At 42.3% G+C, this 25899-nt stretch overlaps 1 protein-coding gene across 1 annotated transcript in view; it reads left to right on the top strand.

Moving 5' to 3' along the window:
* The first annotated feature begins 5987 nt into the window (after positions 1-5987).
* Positions 5988-25899, top strand: part of PDE8A (phosphodiesterase 8A) — a 176042-nt gene continuing 156130 nt past the window's right edge. Inside the window, exon 1 of the mRNA XM_072148324.1 lies at positions 5988-6430. Coding sequence (XP_072004425.1) covers positions 6368-6430 — 63 coding nt within the window. The 5' untranslated portion in view covers positions 5988-6367. The remainder of the gene's footprint in view (positions 6431-25899) is intronic.

Consider the following 25899-nt stretch of genomic DNA (forward strand, 5'->3'; position numbering starts at 1 on the left):
ACTTCCTGCACCTTCTTTTTTTATTTAAATGTGACAAGTTTATGTTTTGAGTGTATTGTACCTTTATGTATATTAAAGTATTATTTTTAAAAAGCCTCTGCTTGTAGTCTTAGAGAATCTAAGTTTCAGAAGGGATTACGTTACCAGCTTCTTTAACAAAGTGTATGTAGCGATTTGATGTTTTGTGTGAATCACTAGTGTGCATTGTCTATGTGGTTGAGGTGCCTGTGGCCTTCTTAGTATAAGTTATTTGTGGGTGGTGGCAGTGAGTTGGTCTGGGTGTTGAGTGCTTGGGGGTAAATTTACCATAAGGATGTCATTTTGTGTAAGTGGGCGGAGCTTAATAGCTAAATTCTGAGACTCCATAGATTAGGTGCAACCCATGGTTGGACTCGAGAGTGGTAGTTCATCACACACCCATGCACATACCATATGCATCACATATGCACATACATATACAACATATATACATCATATACAAACATACAGCAAATACACACATAAATATACAGACATACAGCATATACGCTCCCAATTCACACCCAATACCCCAGATTCTGGGTTCTGGGGCCCCCTGACACTGTGGGCCCCATAGCGGCTGTAATGGCGGCTACCACTGTAGTTACGCCCCTGCCCTTTTCTCCAACCTGGATTTCCAATGACAGAGTTTAACTTTTACCATGTTATTCATTTACATACTGGCCACAATCTTTAAGAAGAACATTCCTCTAGGAGAACACTTATCTATATAATATAATATCATTTTTGGAAGTCGTTTCACTGTATCTCACATGGCATTTCCCTGTAATAGTGAAAAACATTAAAATGCATGTCAAACTGGGGCAACACTATTCACGACTGGTAAGGCTTCAAACACATGGTTACACTATGTTGCTGTGTTCGCAACAAAGAAAACTATTATCAGCTTTCAAAAGATTACTATCAGCATTTTTATAGCAATCCTTTAATCTACTGCTTAACCATAAAATGTTTGTTTCTAAAGAGCTACTGAATTTCATCTAAAAAACAGAACTTTAGAACATTTTAAAGATACAAGTAATATAACACAAGATGAATTGTTCTTTAACAGACTAGTACGACAATGTTGTTAATAGTTATTGGGTTATTTTAATCTTGAGATTGTGGAGGCATTATGCTAGTAGGAGTAGGTTGCAGAAACCCCATTTTTGAGGGTTAGAAGCCCTAAAAAGGAACTTGCAACTATCAGACAGTTATATTCTATGGGCATGCCATACATGTCTACAGCCACTTTTAAGGGAAATCCACCATGGAAATGAAGCATGATAACTTACCCATAAACCCAGGCACTGTGACTATGATAATTTCTTATTTTTCCATGGACTCCTTCCTTCTAAAATCAACTTTTTAAAATTATGCTAATAAGCCTGGGGATGTTACCAGAGCTTTACTGTACTGTAGCTTTATAAGCTGTGAGGGGGATGGAGAAGAGCTAAGGTGGCAGGGTTTAGGGGGAGACAGTGTAACAGCCTGTAAAGTTACAGGAAGAAGGGGGAAGGGGGAAGGTGATGATAACACCTGTGAGAAAATTACCACAGTCACAGTGCCTGGATCTATAAGTAAGGGTCCCTTGTTTATCATTTTGGTGGTAGATTTTTTAAAAACTGATGGAATCTGTAGGTATTTGAAGAACTGAAATAAACAGAAAACATTTTTATTACCAATATCATTTATTTTCTTTTGAGGCACAGCAATAATCAATTTATATAAATGCCCCCTATTAAAATGTGCCTATTTGACAATAAAAAGGTGAACTGAATGCCAAAAAAGAGAAGTAGGAAAAATGTAAAACATGGTTGAAACAGGGACCACAGATACAGCTGTGTAAATAAAGTCATAACTTCTATTTCTCTACATGTTACATGGCGATGGCTGTGAACTACAGTATCATTATGAAAGCCTTTGTAAAAAAAGTTAGTTGAACAGGGTTTTTTCCTACATGTATCTATTTCCAGTCTTAAGCCGCATCCCACATCTTGAAGGGCATATGCCATCAGAATATTACCATTTAATCAAATGTTAAATATAAATATACATTTGTAATAAATGTGGTGATTTTGTTTTTTAATTATTGAAATATTGCTTTTTTCTTGCTGACCACTGAACTTCACAATAGGTTGACTCTATGTGCTACATAGATCATTTTAAGCAATAACTTCATCAGGCAAAATTACAACTGTACTTGTCTGGGGTATTCAGTTGCAACGTGTGCGCAAGCGCAGACTAAAAGGGAACCTGTCATCAAGAACAGGCACAATAAACCTTAACCCCCTGCCCACACACACTGTGCCATTGTTGAAAAGTGCAGTGCAGACATTCCATTTTAAATTGGCTTCCTCCATCCAATAAAATTGTACCACAAATTTTTCCTGCCTTCCTTTGTGCTGATTCAGCCCATTACCGCTTGGCCCGGCATGCTACTTGGCTCCATTCATCTAAGGGTTTGTGAAATGGTAAGGAAATCGGTATTTACCATACATTGCTCACTGCTAAATACACCATGCATTAAAAGGGACATTATTCTAGTGTGGACAGGGAGGGGACTTCCTGTCTGCTCAAGCTGAGATTTAAAGAGACACTGAGCTGTCAATCAAAAGAAGGAGGCGTGGTTCACTGGCAGTCTAGAGCAAACTTAACTCTTTTATTCATAAATTGACTCATGTCTATTCATTTGCATATCAGTAAAACTGCTATAATTAAGGTGCAGTGGCAAATAATTTTAGAACATACGGAGAGGACTTTTAATCCTTTACCCTTACTGGTGTGAGGAGTAAAATTCCGTGACAGATCTTCTTAAAGGGAACCTACCATGATTCTACCTATAAAGGTAGAACGTGTGGTAGGTGCATGTTTGGGACGTGAGGATAGCCCTTTTAGAGCTATGCCTCACGTCCCCGCTATCTTTTTGAAATCTTTATTGCCCTAATATGTAAATTTTGTAAAGTGGCTACTGGTGCATGGAGTAGCCGGACATGAGGCTATACGTCTCAATTACTCCATGCCCAGTAGCCTCTTTACTCCTCCTACTCTGAGATCTTTGGCACACAGATTCTCGTAGCTGCGTGCCATTGTCCGAGAAGCCGGCGTTCTGCTCATGCGCAGAATGCAGGCCTGCAGCTGCGTGCCCACAGCTCCAAGGCCGGAGCTGCTGCGCATGCTCAGAACTCCGGCTTTTCGGACGAGGGTGTGCCGCTACAAGGTAGAATCGTGGTGGTAGGTTCCCTTTAAAAGCTCATTCATACAGGAGTCTCTGAAGTTTGTCCACCAATATCTTATCAGCTTTTAGTCTGTTATGTGTCATATTTGTAACCGTAACCATTTATTTTCACATCCATGTGGCATCCATTGGTCTATTTTTTCTTCACATCCCCGAATAAAACAGATGGGGGGTCATTTACTAAGGGCCCGATTCGTGTTTTCCTGACGTGTTACCCGAATATCTCTGATTTGCGCCGATTTCCCATGAATTGCCCCGGGATTTTGGCGCACGTGATCGGATTGTGGCGCATCGGCCCTGGCATGCACGCGACGGAAATCGGGGGGGCGTGGCCGAACGAAAACCCTACGGATTTGGAAAAACCACCGCATTTTTTAAAAAAAATGTGTGGCGGAGCTTGCACTTACTTTCACTAGGAATAGGCCGGTGAACTTGAGTGCGTTCCGATGCTCTTCAGCATCCCTGGTGGACGTCGGAGGAACTGCCTTAATGAATCCCTGCCGGACCCGAATCCACCGCAGAGAACACGCTGCTGGATTGCGAATGGACCGGGTAAGTAAATCTGCCCCATGGTGTGCAAAAGATGGCAAAACACTTGGTTCCCAGCATTATCTGAGAAGAAATAGGATGTCATCTGTGTGCCATGTATATATCAGCAAGCCAGACAGAGTACTGATATATTCCATCTTCTATTGAAGTCCTTGGTCTGCAAACATAAATAAAAGTGTATGCTCCAATGCATACGTGAATGAGGCTGAAATTTTCCAGACGCATTTGATGAGCTTCGATTATTTGCAACATGAAAATCAAGGTGCATTTTCTACATAGCAATAAATGGTATGAAGCTTTTCAGCTAAGAAAATCCTCCCTCAAGGTAACCTTTTGGCTCTTCACACTAGTTTGCTGCCACTGATACAAAGGGTCAGGAGTTCGAATCATTATAGACACATTGGGGCTTATTTACTAAGGGTCCGAGCACGCACTTTCGTCAGACTTTCCGACGTTTTCGGGGATTAGCACGGCTTTGACAGGTATTTAACAGGGGTTTGTGCTGGCATTGTGCAGCATACAATCGGATTTCGGGGCAGTTGCACTGGCTTTCATGCAACAGAAATTTGGGGGCATGCCGTCGAATGACCCTACTGATTCGGACTGAGTGCGGGATTTAACTTTCAAATTGTGTCGCAAGACAATGCACTTACATGCACCACAAAGAAGAAGGTGAACTCTGAATGATCACAGCACAGTGCATTCTCATCGGACAATGGACTTTCGGGGAACTTCGTTGGACAGGTGAGTAAATGTGCCCCAATATAAAAGATTTCTGTAATATTATAGGCACATAAGCAGTGAGACATTGTTAAAAACATTGGGGCTTATTTACTAAGGGTTCGTGGATTGCATTTCTGTGGGACTTCCCGACGTTTTATGGGGATTCCACAGCTGTGACAGGTATTTAGAAGAGGATTGTGTCACACACGATCGGATTGTGGCGCAGCTGCTCTGACTTTTATGCGACAGAAATCGGGGGCGGGCCGTTGGACGATCTGACTGATTCGGACTGAGCGTGGGATTTAAATTGTGTCGCAACCAATGCACTTAAATGCACCAGGAAAAAGGCGGCGGAGCTGAACATGGAAGTGACACATCCAGGATATCTGGCGCACGATCTTAGTGAATCGCGACATAGTGCATTGTTGTCGGACAGTAATCATTTGCAAACATTCCATTTTTATCTGGATAATCCCTTCAACAGGTAACATTGCTTTTGCAAAGCTAGACACAGGGGAGGGGAATTAGTTAAGATTGGTGTTTTGTAGTCCTCCCCCCCATAAAGAGGCTCTGGCTTCTTTGCCAATTTGGGCAAAAACTCTGCCTGTAGGGACCTCTAGACCAGATCGGAACTGGCAGAGATTTTCTCTGTTGGAGACTATAGTAAATCAGGCAGACCAGTCGTTCACGCCTCAGCTCACCCTCTTACCCTGACACGCCCAAAATGGTGTGCGGGTCAATGAAGCCATAAAACTGGTTGGGAGGGGGAGATTCATGTGCCTAATGAATCTTCCCCAAGGTGAGTTAATTTCTATAAGGCCTCATATACACTATGTATGCTATGCTCAGGCCAGGATCCAGGCATAGCATAAGTTCAGCTGTCGCTCCCCATATGGACGGGTGCATCCGGCTGTACATACAGGGAAAAGATAGAGAATGCTCTATCTTTATCCCGGTGAAGATAGTGTGACACGCGTGTTCTCACCACTCTATGGCTGGGCGCCATAGGCATCTATGGGAACAGGTATCCGGCTGCAAATTATGCCGCCAGATATCGGTTCTGTGCATGGAGCCTAAGAAAGAGAAGCAAGGTTACTGTCAATGGGCCATAATTGTTTTTAACAAGTTGGTTACCATGCTGTAACTAGCCAAACCTACTCTGAAAATATATATTATCTAGGAGTAAGAGATGTAAATCATTTTATATAGTTCATAGGGTTCAATGTCTATTGCCAGTATAGATAGTGACTTGATGCATTTCACAGCCAGGAGTCCAGGTTCACAGTCCAACAAGTGGGACACTCCTCCATTAAAGTGACTGAAGTAAACATTAGACAGCCCTCATCCATATAAAGAGTGAGGGGAATGACTGCAGAGATAAGAGAACAGCATGTCTACACTGCAGGTAACAGTCTGAATAGGAGCTGCTGACTTTATTGCCACAGTGACGTGAGATCTGGTTGCTTGGTGACCTTGCCTCTGGTTTTATGATCTAGACAAGCTATGAGAGAAGAAGGAGTGGCTTCAAAATTGAATTAACACTGGTCTGTCAAGTTTTTTTCTCCCTCAGAGTCTTAAATTTGTCTTACTGCGGATCTGAGAACACAAGACACTGTTGATGTGGGGATATCCTGCACTTAGATCCCCTCACCACCTCACCCACAGGATTTATCTGGGCAATGGTGCTTGGTGGCAGCAGGTTGCTAATATCTGTAATGTAGAATGTAGCATGAGATGCCAGCGTCATTGCTTCTCTCGAAATGAGCCTACACAACTGTGACTAAATGCCAGAGGAATAATCCCTGCAGTATTATTAGCTCCAAGCACAACAAGAACACCATGGAGTGGAAGAAGGTGAAAAGTTTAGGAGGCAGCGGATTGCTCAATGGCCCTAAGCATCAGGTAAGGATCATAATAATGTAACACTCATACTTATTTCTATTGTTAGATGATACAGCGGTATGTAATCTGTTTATAGGCAATGCCATCTGGTTCCTGTAGCGTGTAATTTAATACTGCTAATAAAATGATGCCAGTTATATCTGCTGCTGTATCAACTACTTATTGTATTACCCATTACTTATATGGTGCCAACATATTCCACAGTGCTGTACAGAGAATGCATTCTATCACATCAGCCCCTGTTTCAGGAAGGACTCGTAGACTGATATATACCTCAGACATTCACATATTTAGCAAAACCGAGCATAAACTGCTGAATATGGTGGGACAGGATGAACATATAGATGGTATGGAGATGTCAGGAGAAAGAAAAAGGACGCTGCTGCATTTCAGTGTGCACAATCTTTTAGTTCTACGAGGATATAAACCCCCGCTTATGGCTTACTACCCTCTTTCTGTGTTGGGGAAGGGGGGGGGGGCAATAAATAGATGCTGGCCCAATAAGGTTGTATAGCCAGTAGCTATCTAAGGCATGTGGCTAGCTTATGGCTAATTTTAATTGGAAGACAATTTAGTTTTCCGTTTCTGAATGCTAGATGAAACAATCAGCTAGAAACCCATGGCCCAAGGGTCTTTGAACCCCTGAGTACTGTGCCACCCACTACCATTTCATTGGACCTCATATAAGACTAGTGTCATAGGCTAATAACCAAGCATGGAATAATGTATGGTAATGGATTGTCTTTTTACTGCTGGAAGATTTTGTGAGTGGGCTGTTAACTTGTAGGCAGAAGAGGCTTTGCTGCTTGAGTGGATTGGCAACAGCATGGCAATAACAACAAGGCAGCTAGATGGAATGAAAGGATTTATTTTTAATGCTCAGATCTCCGTAGTTAAGATCTTGACAACAGGATCTGCCAGCACAGTGTGGTAGGTGCTTGGAAACCTTTGGAAGTCAACAGTGATCTTAAAGCTGTAATTTGGAAGGTCATATGAGTGCACTTAGAAGACAGAAAGATGGGATAAGTATGGGTTACCCAGCAGCAATGTGGAATGGCAGACCATTCTGGCTTTCAAGATGAAGTCCACCTAGAGACCAAAGCTGTGCTTAGCAACGTTGTAATTACCAACTCTAACAATGTTGAATTTTATCGTAAAAGATGATGACATGTTACCGAGACCCAGAGTGTAAAATGATTTGTCTTAAGCAGTGTTGCTTTTGGAAATGTAGCAACAATGTTATAAGAAGATGAGTAACATTACATTATACCCATGGGAAAGGTGATCATATAAGTACAAGATTGGTACTGTTAAAATAATGATAGCAGTCTGGCAATGTCTTTTACTAATTTCACATGATGTTTACTAATGGAAAGGACCTGACCATCACTGCCATGGTGTTTCTATCTATAGCACTGCTTTCTAGAAAGAGAATTCTTGGCTAGCGGGAGCTGAACAGCAATCAGGTATATGTGGTCATTCCATACAGCCCATGTCTGACTTGTACTTGTGGAGCATTGTATGACAGGCATTACTAATCTTATAAGTCACATGTAATAGTTGTAAGTGTAAATCATGGCAGGACCATCAGCCAGAACTAAAGAAATTATGCCGCTGCTGAGGGTAACATCTATCATTTAAACTGTTTTTTTGCTGGTAATTATTATAACTAAATGGATGGGGGATATGTATACCATAGCAATTATTCTTTCCCCATGTAACTATATAAAAGACCCATGAAAACGAGGGCCAAATGCTGTGTTCTATCATCGATTGGCACTGTTCAGGCCTTGTGTAGGGGGAGCTTAGCAATATACTTGATGGTTCTAATGGTTCCAAGCTATTACAGCGGCTAACATGTTGACATTTTCTTGCTTTAATTGTTCTTCTAAATCCTTAAACATATAAATATATATGAATATCTATATACCCGTATATACTCGAGTATAAGCTGACCCAAGTATAAGCTGAGGCCCCTAATTTTACCACAAAACCTGGGAAAACCTATTGACTCGAGTATAAGCCGAGGGTGGAAACTGCATTGGTCACAGCCTCCCCATTTATATAGCCTACTGGACCCTGCCCCATAGTATATAGCCAGCACCTGCCCCCCAGTATATAGCCTACCAGCCCATATCCCCCAGTATATAGCCTGCCAGCCCATATCCCCCAGTAGATAGCCAGCCCCCTGCCCCAGTATATAGCCAGCACCTGCCCCCAGTATATAGCCTGCCAGCCCATATCCCCCAGTATATAGCCTGCCAGACCATATGCCCCAGTATATAGCCAGCCCCCTAGCCCAGTATATAGCCAGCAGCGGGGGAAGCCGGAAAAGGTGAGGTTTGATATTTTTTTTACTTGAGTATAAGCCGAGTTTGGGTTTTCAGCACATTTTTTGTGCTGAAAAACTAGGCTTATACTCGAGTATATATGGTATATGTTTGAATAAAAGAATCATACAATTTCATTAGTATTCTATTTAACGTAGCTGTATTATAAGTGTAAAAATGAAATTGCATTAAAGGAGTGTTCCTATTACAGAAAATAAACATTTTTGTTTGTAGATTGAAAAGTGAAACAATTTTCGAAAATTCTTAATGGTTTCCTAGATCTGCTTGCTTTCATGTTATAGGAAGCTTCTTTGTTTACTTCAAGTGGACAGAAATCTGCCGATGGTCTTGTGATGTCACATAGGTGCCCGTGTGTAATATCATATGATCATGGACTAAATCATGTGCACTGTAAGTAAGCAGAGAAGCTTTCTGTAGAAGGACAGCAAGCAGAGATCTCAAAAACTGTGCGGAATTGATACATAATCTATATAGGAAAATTGTATAACTTTTAATTAAACAAACAATAATATTTGCTAAAATTGGGTGCGCACCTTTAGGCATAAGCAGGGGTTCACCATCCATAAGGCAAGTTGAACCTCTCACCTCAAGCAGCATCACCTGCAACAAGATTGAGGGTAGCATGAGGGGTGCCGTCTCCAGTTACAAAGCAGAACCTGACCTGTCTCCTGACACCATATGTCAGCATAATTTTGGAACACTGAATACAGAACACATCTACTGAAAATCTCACCTGATATATCAATACTGGATGGGGCAGAGGGGCTGCATTTTATAGCTCACCTCGGGCAGCAGAATGTTTAGGTTCACCCCTGGGCATAAGAGGATTTCTAGCAATTGTTCTGGATATGAAGAATTAAAAATAAGTGTTCCATTTTGCTGTCATGAGTGGTTAATAGTCAGTCTGGTGGCTTGAAGCATGTCTATAACATATCTTTATTTAGCTCTAAAACCTGGACTCCTGACAGGAGCTGAGGGGGAAGGATGTATATACTAACAGTGGGGAGGAGGGGGGAGGCTGTATATGCTATGAGGGGGGAGGCTGTATATACTTAGAGGGGGGGGGGCGGGAAAGGTTGTATATACCAAGAGGGGGGATGAGGGGGAGGCTGTATATACTAAGTGTGGGATGGGGGAAGCTGTATATACTAAAAAGGGGGATGGGGAGGCTGTATATACTTAGAGTGTGTATGAGGAGGGAGGCTGCATATATTAAGAGGGGGGAGGTTGTATATACTAAGAGGGGGGATGAGAAGTAAGGCTGTATATACTAAAAGGAGGGATGGGGAGGCTGTATATACTAAGAGGGGGGTGAGGGGGGAAGCTGTATATACTTAGAGGGGGAAGAGGAGGGAGGCTGTATATACTAAGAGTGGGGATGGGAAGGCTGTATATACTAAGAGGGGGAGGCTGTATATACTAATAGGGGGGTGAGGGGCAGGCTGTATATGCTATAAGGGGGAATGAGGGGAGGTCGTATATATAAAGAGTGGAGATGAGGGGGGAGGTTGTAAATACTAAGAGTGGGGATGGTGAACAATGTATATACTAAGAGGGGAGATGGGGGAAGGCTGTATATACTAAGAGGGGGTTGTGGGGGGAGGCTGTATATACTAAGAGGGGGATGAGGGGGAGACTATATACTAAGAGGCGGATAAGGGGGAAGGTTGTATATACTAAGAGGGGGATGATGGGGAGGCTGTATATACTAAGAGGGGGATGGGGAGGCTGTATATACTAAGCAAGGTGATGAGGGGGGGGGGACTGTATATACTAAGAGGGGGAGGCTGTATATACTAATAGGGGGTGAGGGGGCAGGCTGTATATGCTATAAGGGGGAATGAGGGGGAGTTCGTATATATAAAGATTGGAGATGAGGAGGGAGGTTGTAGATACTAAGAGTGGGGATGGTGAACAATGTATATACTAAGAGGGATGATGGGGGAAGGCTGTATATACTAAGAGGGGGGTGAGGGGGAGACTATATACTAAGAGGCGGATAAGGGGGAGGCTGTATATACTTAGAGGAGGATGCGGGGGAGGCTGTATAAACTAAGAGTGGGGATGAGGGGGAAGGATGTATATACTAAGAGTGGGGATGGGGGGCTGTATATATTAAGTGGGGGATGGGGGAGGCTTTACATACTACAAGAGGGGTAGGGGAGGCTGTATATAATAAGGGGGGATGAGGGGAAGGTTGTATATACTAAGAGTGGGGACAAGGGGGAGGCTGTATATACTTAGAGGGGAAAGATGGGGGAGGCTGTATGTACAAAGAGTTGGGATGGGATGGAGGCTGTATATAACAAAACTGTTTAGGAGAGGTATTATAATAAATTAGGAAGGCCACACAGTGGATTTGTTATATGTGGGGGGATGTTGTGGTCCGTTGTTTTGTAAGGGTGTAGACTATTTAAGAGGAATTGTTTTTCAGGTGTCATTATACTGTAAGTGACTGTTGTATTTTTATGGGCGTAGTGTGGAGATGTGCTTGCAGAAGCTGAAGACATCTTGCTAAAAATTTGACAGTGATAAATTGTGTCCTCCTGATGGAGCAGGTGGTCACCTGTAAGCTACTTGATGCCGCCAATGCCTATAACATACTGTACATACATAGTGTAGTGTCAGCTAAAGAGAGCCAGTAAACCATGTTATTGTTAGTAAATGCTTTTTAAATATTGGCCTGTAAATTCAATAGATGGAATACAGGAACATAAAAAATTCCACCACCATCGTGAAAACATAAACTATTAATACTAATACATTTCTCTAAAACTTTAATTTTATTATGCTGTATAGGACAGGTAGCCAGATCAATGATATTTATTTTCTAGAGTTGAGTCACCTTCCCTCCTGCCTTGTGCGTATTTTCCCAGATGTTGTCTGGCCTCTGCTCTAGTTTACAGGTTGGAGATCCTGGTGTGTGTGTTAGTGACATCATTCAGCAGGTTATTTCAGTCCACTTCATAACATCATTCATTCATTACCTGCCGTGATAACCCTCTCTGGGTACTGCCTGATGGGTATTAATCATTTCTTGATTGCGTATCCTGAACAATGTTCTGGCTTTATTTTGACATTGTCCTTGGTTTTCCGGTTGGTTTGATTTCAAGGTATGCAATTTCTTCAATGTCTAATTTTTTTTTCTTTTTCAGTCAAGTCTGGCTAAGGCTAGATATAGAAAGGAAGGATATATATATATAAATATATACTGTATTTATACTGTAAATCTTGATGCGTCTGCCTTGGGATGCTGAGCCAGCTGGAGTGGGGTAGATCTAGGTGTAGGAAAAAAGGGCACAAACACCACACCTGCAACTTTCAGATGAGATTGTAAGTGAGATTGATTTTATTAGAATAAAAAATTAAGAAAAATGTATGGTTTTCTTAATTTTTTATTCTAATAAAATCGATACCACTTACAATTTCATCCCAAACCTGCATGTGTGGTGTTTGCACCTTGTTTTTATACACCTAGATCTAGAAAGAGGGACAGTACCAATATATCAATATGAATCCATAGAACCCACCTGCAATGCCTCCAAATTTGATAGAATAGTTTTCAGGTTCCATGACGTGTTTGCAGAGCCGCTAAGGCCACGTTCCCATGCTGCATTTTCGTTGCGATCGCATGTTGAGGTAAGATTGCATATCATTCACATTTAGTTAATGTGTTGAAAACACAATGGGGGTCATTTACTAAGGGCCCGAATCGCGTTTTTCCAGCGGGTTATCCACATTTTTCCGTTTTGTGCAGATTTTTCCTGAATTGCCCCGGGGTTTTGGCGCACGCGATCGGATTGTGGCGCATCAGCACCGCCGTGCACATGATGGAAATCGGGGGGCGTGGCCGTACGAAAACCCAACGGATTCGGAAAAACCGCAGCACGCGCTTACCTGCACCCGGCCTGGCTTGGTGAACTTCAGTGCACTCCGATGAACTTCAGCACAGCAGTGACACCTAGTGGACATCGGGGGAACTACCTTTGTGAATCGCCAGAAGACCCGAATCCTCCACACAGAACACGCCACTGAATCGCGAATGGACCGGGTAAGTAAATCTGCGCCAATGTTACCAAAACATGTGATCAAGAGTGGAGCCTTTGGATTGCGTTTCAAATGCTACCAAAATGCCATGTGTGAACGTGGCCTCAACGTAGGAGTACAGAGTTGGCTAAGGTGTCATTTTTACTGGGACACGCTTATGTTTTCATTACTACCATTTTGGGGATCAACCTTTTGATCATTTTTTAATAAAATTTTTTAATGTGTTGTGAAACAGCAAAAAAGTGGCAATTCAGACATTTGAGCTAATTTTTCCATTACGGATTTCACTGCTATCAATAACTGTTTTATATTTTTATAGGTTGGAAATTAATTTTGGGACATGGTGATACCTTATATGTTGTGTTTTTTTACTTTTTTCCCTCTTTTTTTATTAATTATTTATTGTGTTATATGTGTTATATGGGACATCTTAATTGATTTTATTTTTCATTCTTTTATTTTTTAATTTTTTGTGGTTTTTTTTACTTTTTTAACTCTTTTTATTTTCACAATACTAGCATATGAACTAGTGATCGTGTTGTCTAAGTTTGCATGAAAAAGAGTGTCATTGGAGCCTGCACATGCATTTATTATGTGTTTGCGCCACTTGTATTGCAGTTGAATTTTGACACTTTTGAAAACTGTGCACCTAAAGGGGAGTGGTCTAAGGCTACATTCACACGACCGTATGATTTCTCCAGTCCCGTATTTACGGGCCGTATGAGCCCGTATATACGTGACGTTTTTCATCCGTATGCAGCAGGTATTTAACCCGTATTTTATACGTGCCCATAGACTTCTAGGGCATACAGAACTGAAATACGGGAGAAAATAGGACATGCTCTATATTTTTATACGGCCAGTATACGGTACGGTACACGCCAGTGTCAAAAACGGCAATATAAATGGTTGGACGCATTGTCCATTGAAATGAATGTGGCCGTATGTCACCTGTAAAAAAACGGTACGTATACGGCCATTTTCATACGTCCGTGTGAATGTAGCCTTAGTCTGTGATACATTATTTACTTAGATGTGACACAATTCTGTTGCAACAGCATTAAGTAAAGTGCAACAAAAAAATTAGGTGCAACTTTGTCACATCCTGAAAACTGAGAACAGATAAATGAACCAGATGAGTTAGATAATGAGCCAGATAATCCAATAACTGTGCGACACTATTGGATTATCTGGCACAAACTGCACATTAGTGAGGCAAACCGCACTGAGCAGTTTGCACCAGATTGTTTTGGGGGTCAATTAAAAAAAAATACCCCAGCAATAAACTATTATTACTAGTAGGAATCTTAGAAAACAGAAAAAATAGGAAAAAGATCCCTGAACAACAAAAAAGCAAATTTTACAAAAACAAACACATCTTGTCTGTAGACTTCATAAGGAACAGGACGTACTTAGAAGAAGAAGAAAGTACTTCTACAGGAGAGGGATTGTTTTCCCCGTCTGCTGGAGTGTACTGCTTCACTTCATACTGTGGCCCTCTGTGTGCGCTCCTTTTATGTCTTCTGGGTCATTCCCAGGCAAATGCTGCTTTCATCAGAGGGAAGTTCTGTCTACGCATTGTATATCAAAAGCATGCAACAAGCATAGGCGTTAGGGCATCGCTTATGTAACATTGTACACAGAATTTGACAAGATACTAAGTGAAAATGAAGTAAAAATGAGTTGTATTATCTCATATATGTATAGTATGCTGAACTTCAATTCCTATAAGGCTAAATTCACACTACTGTTACTTAATCCTGTTAAAAAAGTGAAGAAAGGAGGTTTAATGTATCAGTTAAAAATTCCAACTCCACACCAGAGGAACCTGCACAGCTATGGAATATACAATACTACTGAATGTAAATTTTAGTCAACACACTAGAAGACCATACGTATATACAAGAAAGACTAAAGAAAGTGTGTATAGGCAAATATGTACAAAACTTTATTACATCAGTAAATACACCACACAATTAGTTTGAAACATTAAAGGGAACCTGTCACCAGGGACCTCATTTTTCACTAAAGACAGATTGTAAAAGCCCATGACACCATCAGTGCAAATCTGCCTTTCTGCCTTTTCTAAGCATTTGCATTACAATATAATTGTGTGTTATAACTTACACTTGCATCCTGACAAAATCCTGGGGTAGTCACAGGGGCTGGGTTTTGGTTTGGATGCATTTCAAAAACAACATGTGACCTGTTTGAGCTGCAGGCTGTCTCCATCTTTGTGCTCCTGTACAGCTTGTCCCTCCCACACTGATGTCAGACTGACCAGGCTGTGACCTCTCAGAAGAAGCAGGAGGTGGAGCTGTACAGGAGCACAAAGGTGGGGGCCAAGCTCTGAGGAGTAACACAGACAAGTCACATGTTGTTTTTTGAAATGCATCCAAACCAAAGTCCAGCCCCTGTGACTACCCCAGGATTTTGTCAGGGAGCAAGGTAAGTTATAACACACAATTATATTGTAATGCAAATGCTTAGAAAAGGCAGAAAGGCAGATTTGCACTGCAGGTGTGATGCGCTTTTACAATCTGTCTTTAGTGAAAAATGAGGTCCCTGGTGACAGGTTCCCTTTAAAAACACCTAAAATGTACCAGAGTACACGTTACCAAAGACCCATAAGACCATATATTACACACTGCCCAAAAGGGAAGATTTAATACCACATGCCACCAAAGTAGGCCAATAGTTATAGAATTTCAAAGTGCAAGATCGATAAAATGATACCATTCACCATCAGTAATGATACACACAAACAAGTTAGATGGCACAGTCTAAGGGATAGTGCTTTTGGTTTCTCCTTTCCTGGTTTACATAGTTACCAATCTGGTTTCTAATCCCATAGGCAAAGTATTTTGGGCAGTGTGAGGTTTAGCCGATTGGTGGCATGTGGTATTTAGGTGTTTTTAATGTGACTAATGGGACTTAATGGTGCATTTAATGATGTAATAACGTTTTGTACATATTTGCCTATACACACTTTCTTTAGTCTTTCTTGTATATACATATCAGATAAAAATCCCATTGACATCAAAGTTTATGTCATCCGTTATGGTCAGTTTGGCACAGATCTCTTATCCAGGCATTTTTTTTTTAAATCGAGAAAAAGTACTGCAGCTTCCGTCATTTTGTATCGCATTGATAATGGGTCCCTGCCTAAATGGAACATAACGGATGTTATTACATTGATGTCAATGGGATTTTAAACGTTAAACCTCTGTTAAACTTACATTTTTTACTATTTTAATGGAGGTAGGAACAAAGGGAATAAATAATAGTGTGAAATGAACCTAAGAGTAAGTTTTGTTTAATTTGCCTTATAGGTATATTTTTATTTCCTGTTATTGACATTTCACCTTTGACCTACCAAAGGTGAGTTAACATGAGTTTAACATGGAACAGCATAACTTTTTGTTATCTTCTGTCAACTATATTGTGTGAGAGCGTTCTATTTGACCTGATGCTTCTATTAATGCTAGTGTGATGAAAATACTGTACCTCTTTTGGCAAAATAGATAGAAGACAACAATTCTTCACTAATTTACTGAAGTCCTACCAGTAGCAGCTAAAAAAGCATTTTTTCTAGGTCACATAAACAAAAATGTAATTAATTAAGACTTGCCACATGATTTCCCCAGTTTATTTATTTCATAATATTTTTTCACTAGAGGAAAATACAAGTAATAGTGGATCATAGAGCTGAGTGTGTCATGTCCATTATACAGCTATGTACAGCTGTACTGTTAATATTTTGGACATGCTCCATCCATTGTGTCCCAAACACAATATATAACATTCTTTACCCTCTCTGTGAATCTTTCTCTATGCTTCCTTGTCTTTTATACTGCATTATCTAATTATGTAAAGTATAAGTGTATGTAAAGCATCTGTTATAGGATGTGCAGGTTCTGTAGTGGATAATTCACCCATTAGTTACATTATGTACTTCTTCCATTCTCAATTAAGAGTGAGGGCATTTTGTTGTCATATTATATAGAAGTGGAGACACAGGGGGTCATTGCATATAGTCAGGGTCGGCTCCAGGTTTCAAAAGCCCCCTGTGCGACAGAGCCTCAGTGGGCCCCTTTGCAGTAAACTCACATGGCGGCATTAAAAATTCAGAAATGAAAACTCCTGTTCTCCTGTTCCCGATAATATTTCCTAGTTTATTGTACCAAACGGCCGCCTCATGTGTATTTTATATAAAGCTCCCCTCACACTTTATGGATTCATTAGATAAAGCCCCGCTCAACCTCATGGATTCCTTAATGTACAGCCTTATGTGGGGCTCCCAGCAGCTCTGGGCCCGGCATTTGCCCGGGTATGCCCAGTGCTGAATATAGTAGTAGATGCCTGGAGTTATGGTATATAGGACTGGGGACACATATAGTATATAGCATTGGGGGCACATATAGAAGTGCATGCATGACATTAATAGTATATTGTAGTGAGAACACAGGAGTGTCCTACTAAAGGGGATAAGAACCTAGGTAAGGGTAGCATAGGGGGCTATAGAAAATAGGAATTAAGGTATAGGGCAGCGATGGCGAACCTATGGCACGCGTGCCACATGCGGCACGCAGAGCTGTTCCTGTGGGCACGCGGGAGCGCTGAATGTTATTGTGGTTCCCATAGAAACCACTGCCGGGAGAAGAGAGCAGCATGATACAGCTGCTCCCACATAATAAAATTGGGCAGGGGCATAAGGATCTGGCCCTTAGATACAGGGGTCCAGCGGCTGCACTGTTCAATGTGCTCTTTTGGGACCCCTGAGCACAGTAATATCGGCAGGAAGGCAGTCATTGCTCTGCCTTCCCCCCTGCTAAAGCCGGGACTCACACAGAGGGCTGGTCACCTGACCCGACCAGCCAATAGGAGAGGAGAGGAGGGAAGAGGAATCACCAGAGCCCGGGCTGCATGTAGCTGCAGTATAGAAAGGTAATAAATGATATACATAAAGTGTAGCATCAGCTCATTCTCCCCTGCTATCCTGTAAATATAAACTACATCATGCAGCTATTTCATATCTTTCCAGCACCCTCATATCTATCTATCTCTCTGTCTCTCTCATATCTATCTATCTATCTATGTATCTATCTATGTATGTATCCATCTATGTATCTATCTATCTATCTATTATGTATCTATCTATGTATCTATCTATGTATCTATCTATGTATCTATCTCCTATCTATCTCCTATCTATCTATGTATCTATCTATCTATGTATCTATCTATCTCCTATCTATCTATCTCCTATCTATCTATCTATGTATCTATCTATGTATGTATCTATGTATCTCATATCTATGTATCTATCTATGTATGTATCTATGTATCTCATATCTATGTATCTATCTATGTATGTATCTATGTATCTCATATCTATGTATCTATCTATCTATGTATCTCATATCTATGTATCTATCTATGTATCTATGTATCTATCTATCTATCTATCATCTCATATCTATGTATCTATCTATGTATGTATCTATGTATCTATCTTCCCATCTATCTATCTATCTATCTATCTATCTATCTATCTATCTATCTATCATCTATCTATCTCATATCTATGTATCTATCTATGTATCTATCTATCTATCTCATATCTATGTATCTATCTATGTATCTATCTATCTATCTATGTATCTCATATCTATGTATCTATCTATCTATCATCTCATATCTATGTATCTATCTATGTATGTATCTATGTATCTATCTTCCCATCTATCTATCTATCTATCTATCTATCTATCTATCTATCTATCTATCTATCTATGTATCTATCTATCTATCATCTATCTATCTCATATCTATCTATCTCTCTCTCTCATATCTATCTCTCTGTCTCTCTCATATCTATGTATCTAGAAAAATGATCTATCTATCAGGGCCCACTGGTGTCTTGTTACACCACTGGGATTGGGGTCACGTATAAAGGTCAGCAGACCCCTATATGTGACATATGACATAGCTATAAATAAAATACATCAATATTAAAATGGGGCAGTTCTCTCTATAATGCTGGTTATCAGCTGCAGGTGTACCTGAGCTCTGCCCCAATCCTTACCCTGAACAGTATACAACAGTTTTAGGCGAGCAGCGGACAACAGTACACTGCCAGGATTTTTTATGGTTCAATAAACTTTATTGCAAGTGAGCGAGAAGCCTACAAGTCAGGCACATGTTCGGGTCGCAGCCCCATATTTAGTTATGACAAGGAAACATAATCAAGTAGGACTCAAGCTCAACCAAGCAAATATAAACGTATCTAACATTAACTAAACATCTAGAAGTGGAAAAATAAGGGGGTAGGGAAAGAAGAAAAAGGGGGGGGGGAAGGGGACGGGGGAGACAAGGGAACAATCACTACACCTCTAGGTTGAGGGGTATCCCCTGTTGTTGAAACAGTAGTGCCCACAATTACGACGTCTAAATCCAAGAGGTTAGAGCAGGTGAGTTCCTGAACGTGTCCCATCTGTACCAGGTTTTATGAAAAACATCATATTGATTGTTATCTAATGCTCTCAGTTCCTCCATTCGTCTCATTCTGTCCATCTCCTCCACCCACAATAGTCTGGTAGGTGGAGAAGTGGATTTCCACAATCTAGGGATTACCTGTCTCATTGCCACTATACAGTGTCGTAGGAGGCCTTTTTTTATGTCTCTCAGCCGCCCTGGGAGCATTGATAGCAGAGCAATATCAGGAGAAATGCTCCCTGTGGAGCCGTATAGCTGCTTGTAGAGATCCCAAATGGCGTTCCACACTGCTGCCACCACTCCACAGTCCCACCACACGTGGAGCATGGTGCCCCTGTCATTGTGACAACGCCAACAAATAGGAGAAACCGAAGGGAACATGCTATGTAGGCGAGTGGGGGTTCTATACCATCTAGTAAGGATTTTAAAATTAGTCTCCTGGATTTTGTTGGACACCGACATCTTATGGGTTAGGAGGAGGGACTTCTCCCATTGTTCTTTGGTGAAGGTTTTGCCCAACTCCGTTTCCCATGCCTTCATATATGGCAGTGGTAGGTCCTCCCCCCCGCAACCCGACAACATCCCATAGACTAGAGACACTCCATGAGGAGTCAACTTGGCTGAACTACAGATGGACTCAAAAGCCGTAAGTGTGGAAGACAAGGTTCCCCCGGGAGTCAGAGCTTGAATAGCACTACGTAGTTGAAGATAATGTAGCCATACCCCAGGATAAGGTCTCCTATCTCCTAAGATGTCTTTTAGAGAGCGTATCCCTGTTGTGGATATTATCTCCCCCAGAGTCTTATGACGACCATTGTCATTTAGTAAAATAGGGCATCTATTTAAGGTTTCCGGCATTCCGGGAAGGCCCATGACCGGGGACAGAGGACCGGGGACATTAATAAGTTTGGCCCTGATGGCGAATTTACCCCAGACTTTCAAGATGTGCATCATTAGTGGTGAGATGTTGTAGGAATTCCAATCACTCTTAGGGGGGAGCCAAAACAGATCTGGGAGATGGCCATTATTCAGTAGGGAACATTCCAGGTCTACCCATAGCTTTCCACTGTTTCGACTTGTCAGGTCAAGTACCACTTTACTAATGACCGCTCTATGGTAGCGTGAGAAATCTGGGAGGCCTGCCCCTCCTAGTTCTTTATGTCTTGTTAAAATACTATGTTTTATCCGTGGGGGGGAGTTTTTCCAGACAAATTTAGTAGCTAGTTTCCTGAGACGAACTAGGAAAGCGGTGCTTAGATCTAGGGGAACCGTCTGAAAAATGTAGAGGATCTTAGGCAGGGAATCCATCTTAAGTGTGTTCATCCTACCAAACCAAGAAAGGGACAGAGAGCTCCAAGATTTGAGATCAGTTTCAATGTTCCTAAGCAAAGGCGTGTAGTTCAGAGCGTAAATTTGGTTAGGATCTGATGGAATGTGCACTCCAAGATATTTGATATGCCCATTTGCCCATTTAAAAGGAAGGGAGGAGGACAGGGAGGAGACCAGATGATTCGGGATATTAATGTTCAAGATCTCAGATTTTTGGACATTGACCTTAAAATTGCTTACTCTACTGTACGCCTCAAACTCCCTCATAATATTAGGTAAACTTACTACCGGATCCGAGACATAAATGAGTAAGTCATCAGCGAACAGTGAGAGTTTATAGGGTCTTCCTTTGACCTCTAGACCTCTAATTGATGGGTTATCACGAAGTGCACAAGCCAAAGACTCCATCACCAGAATATAAAGGAGTGGTGACAATGGGCATCCCTGCCTCGTGCCGTTGCGGATGGGAAAGGGGGAAGATACCGACCCATTAACCCTGACACACGCCGACGGATTTGTGTAGAGGGCCATAATTCTATTCCTTGTCTTTGCACCCAACCCTATCCTCGTGAGAGTGGCCCCCAGGAACCCCCAATGTACCCTATCAAAAGCTTTTTCGGCGTCCACCGTAAGCAGACATAAAGGGGTCCCCGAGCGCCGAGCCCACGAGATCAGGGTGAGCGTTTTTAGGGTATTGTCCCTTGCCTCGCGACCCGGGACAAAGCCCACCTGTTCAGGGTGAATTAAGTTTGGAATAAGTGGGGAGATGCGTAGGGCTAAAATCTTGGAGTATATTTTGAGGTCGATATTGATCAAGGAGATGGGCCTATAGTTTCCGCAATGGTTGGGGTCCTTGCCCGGTTTAGGGATAACGGAAATGTGGGCTCTAAGAGATTGTGGGTCAAAGGGACTGTCGATGTCGATAGAGTTGAAGAAATCCGTCAGAGGTGTAGCTAAGGCTTCACCGAAGACTCTGTAGAATCTGGGTGTGAAGCCGTCTGGCCCCGGGCTCTTGCCTATTTTCAGTTCCTTTATTACCTGCAGAATTTCTTCTGAGGTGAAATCGTTATCAATCTCAGAAGCTTCTTCTGGGGAAATAGAGTTTGGGAAATGAGATTCCAGATAACCTGAGATCTCCTCTACGAGTCGCACAGGGTCAGTAGCTGGAACATCCAGACTATACAGAGCGGAGTAGAAGTTACTAAATTCCCGGAGTATCTCATTCGGTGAGTTAACTAAGGTGCCCTGAGGTGAGTATATGGACATTACTGGTGCCTGAGGGGTCCTAGGATGTAGGGTTTTGGCTAGCAGTTTCCCGCATTTATCCCCATACTCGAAGTAGTCTTTTCTCACCTTATCCCTAAAACACAGGCTCTTTTGATCTAATATTTGGAGGATCTTGTGCCTAATAGTTGAAATTTCCGACTTCAAAAGATCAGTTGGGGAAGATTTATTAGCGGTTTCTTTAGACCCCAATTCTGAGAATAAGGAGCTCAGTTTTGCGGAATTCTCCTTTTTAAGGCGCGCCCCATGCGCCATAAACACCCCTCGGATAGATCCCTTTAAAATCTCCCATCTAACTGGCATTGTAAGATGTTGAGCCTGATTTGTGGAGATAAAGTCCGTGATTACACCCCGGACCTCAGCTTCACATAGGGCATCATTTAGCAGGTTGTCATTTAATCTCCAGGAGAATTCCTTATTGCGTTTGCCCAGGTGACCTAGCCATCCGTACACTGGGGCATGATCTGACCAAAGGGCGGAATCGATAGAACTCTTAGGACCCCGATCTAACAGTTGGTGTGATACAAAGAGGTAATCTAGGCGACTATAGCTGTTGTGCGCTTGAGAATGGTGGCTATAATCTCTGACTCCCGGGTGAAGCACCCTCCACATATCCACTAATTTGAGGTTTAATAATGAGCGTCTCAGTCTACGTAGTGCCGGGTGAGAGAGTGAGGACCTACCTGTGGATGAGTCCAGTGCAGGATCAAGAGGAACGTTGAAGTCGCCTCCTAGAATCAGTGAAGATCCTTCAGCAAAGACAGCCAGTTTTTTCAGAACCCCCAAGCCAAAAGACACCTGGCCCTGGTTAGGAAAATAAACGTTAGCAAGTGTGAAAACATTTCCCAGTAAATTGATTTTGAGAAATATGTAGCGGCCTTCCGTGTCTATTTCCTTGGTCAATATGGACGGATGGAATGACTTGTGAAAGGCTATGGAGACTCCACAAGCCTTCCTAGAGGGGTGAGGGCAGTGGTGCCATACAGGGTAGTACTTATTCTGTAATTTAGGGATGCCGTCCAATTTAAAGTGAGTCTCTTGAAACATTGCTACCAGAACTCGTCTCTTATGGAGGCGATATAATATTTGGCTTCGTTTCTCTGGTTTATTTAGACCCCTGGCATTGTATGTACAGACAGTTAATACCGCCATAGTTTGGGTAAAGGAGAGCTTAGATCATGAGTAGATGATGTAGTGAGGGGAGGGAGGAGGGTAGACCAGGAAAGAACAGGGAGGGAAGAGAGGGGGGAACAAACATGACGAACATAACATACATGAAAAAATGTACAACCTAGGCTCCTAGTGAGCCTAGTAAATCTAAGATAAGGCATAAAAAGCCAAGGCGATGTCCAGCACCGCAACCCTAAGGGGGAGACGAGGAGACCAATGGGGGGCGAGTCTCCCGGCACATCTCCGCCAAAAAACAGTGTATTAATAATACAGAAGAAAGTATATTAAGCGCTTCTAAATTAGCTTTTCAAATAATTAAAGACTATAAAGGTCCCTGTTAGACTCCCACAGGTATCGTATCCTGTGACTAATCGAGGAGTATAGGTGTTATTATGAGGCCACGCGGAAAAAGATTATAACAGCATAGTAAAGAAAACATAACAGGTAACACCTAACAAATATAAAAGTATAAAGAAAACCCCGTTCAGGTTCCTGTAGAGTGGTTCGCAGCCCGGTCAGAGCCTCTTCTGCGTGCTTCCTGCCACTTCTCTCTCGGCGGTTGGACCGGGGCCGAGTTGATTACAGGCCATTCAGGTAGGGCTATCTGTGGCAGCTCGAACGTCCCCAGGAATTTTGGAAGATCACCGAGGGATCTGAAGACAGCCGACTTCCCATTTTTCTTGGCGATCAGTTGAAACGGGTAGCCCCATCTGTACGGGATGTCCCTGGATTGTAATTCCGTCAATAGAGGACGCAGGGCCCTCCGCAGTTGAAGGGTTCTCTTCGCTAGATCTGGGAGAACAATAATTTTGGATCCACGGAACGTGATATCCTTGAGCTCCCTAGCACGGCGAAGTATCTCCTCTTTTTCCTTGAAAAAATGGACTCGGCATAGGATGTCTCTGGGACGTTCAGACGCCGCCGGCTTAGGGCCCAGTGTGCGGTGGATACGATCCAGTTCAATTGGAGAGGCAGAAGGTTGATTCAAGATCTCTGCAAAAAACGCCTGAGCCCACTCTTCAAGCTTAGATGATTCCACGTCTTCATTCACGCCTCTAATCCTTAGATTGTTACGGCGGTGTCTGTTCTCAATATCTTCCAGATGTGTCAAAATGCTAGAGATATGGGATGCATGTTCCTGTAGAACTTGTGAGTGAGTGTCCAATTGATCTAGAATTTTCTCCTGGGCAGACTCCGCTTCTGCCACCCTGTGGCCAATGTGATGTATTTCTTTTTGCAGACCAGCAATGTCCCTCTTATGAGATTCCTCCAACCTTGAAAAAAGATTATTAATTTCGTGCCTGGTTGGCATGGCACGTATGTGTGCTTTCCAGTCCCACTCTTGATGGGAGGCACTTGCCCCCTGAGATGGGGAGATATTGCCCCCTTGGCTTGTAGTGGGGGTGGGAGGTAAGGCCCTGTGAGGGGTGGAAGGCCAGGTTAAAGAAGGGGAGGCCTGGGATGAAGGCACATCTCCTCCATTCCCCGATAGTGGGGGGTATTCTTCATGATGCCCCTCTGAAGGGGCACTCACCGAAGTGCCTGGGGACTGCGGGGCTGGCTCCTCCGCTTCACCCAGCTCCTGCTGGGAGGATGATGCTGCGGTGTGAGGACGACGAGCGGTCGCGGCCGCCATCTTGGGAGCCTCGTGCGCCTCGTCCTCAGGCAGCTCCGCTGACCTGAGGAATTTAGTAATGGCTCCCGGATCGGCTGCTGGGGGTGCCGTGGTCTTCCTCGGTCCCCTCCTGTGTACCATGGTGGGATCCAGGCTCAGAGCGCTGTGTGCCGTATGTATCTGGCGGGAATGGCCGGGAGCTCGCAGTCAGTGCGACTTACTCCGCCATCGCCAAGCCACGCCCCCCCTGCCAGGATTTTTTAACGTTTATTACAGAAGTCCCTATATAAAACACCTATGTGTTTTTTTTTTAAATTTTTGTCTTGGCACTTTGCTATAAGTAAGTTGGGTTTGAGTTGCATTTTGGGCACTCGGCCTCTAAAAGGTTCGCCATCACTGGTATAGGGGATCTTACCCTTACAGCATGGTGATCAGAAAGTACCAAATGAATATAAAAGTAAAGTGATACACAAACCAACCCTACAAAATACAAATTGTTGGCACTAATACGGCTAAGAGCCCACATAAGTCAACAATGAATCTCAGCTGGATTTAAGACAAAGTTTACACTGCTAGTCCAAAGTAGTAAAAGCTCTCCAATCATATCACGCAGCTTCTTCAGGGGTTAAGTACTCTTAAGGTGCCTATATTTAAAAGCCCTAATAACAGGTGCACCTTAATGCCTGATGTTTCCACTCCAGTATTGCACATGTCTTGAACACACCTAGCACATTTCGCATATTACTAAGTAGCTTGTTCCAATATTGGGTATGTCACTGTCCATACTAAAGATACAGATTAGCAACTATGTGTATCCAAGGAGCATGCTTGTGATTATCTATATACTCTGTAGTGGCATTCACTACAACCTTTTAATGTGTCAGCACATGTAGTAAAAAGGTCATGATTATGCTGCTAGTAATTACAAAGACCATAATCAATTATGCACATGCATAATTCAATCAATTAGTACCAGAACTCAAAACATTAGTACAGAAATAGAAAATATTCATAAGATACAGCAATAGAATTCTAGTTTACATATAGTAAAGTTTACTTCAAAATAAGATTTTTTCACTGAACATGTGAATGTTTAAAAATATATTCACTAGGTTGTACATTGATGGATTTTCATGGCAGCAAAGTGATATATATGGGTAAGTATATGCTTCAGC

This window comes from Engystomops pustulosus, chromosome 4 (assembly GCF_040894005.1).
Source record: "Engystomops pustulosus chromosome 4, aEngPut4.maternal, whole genome shotgun sequence".
Classification (NCBI taxonomy): Eukaryota; Metazoa; Chordata; class Amphibia; order Anura; family Leptodactylidae; genus Engystomops; species Engystomops pustulosus.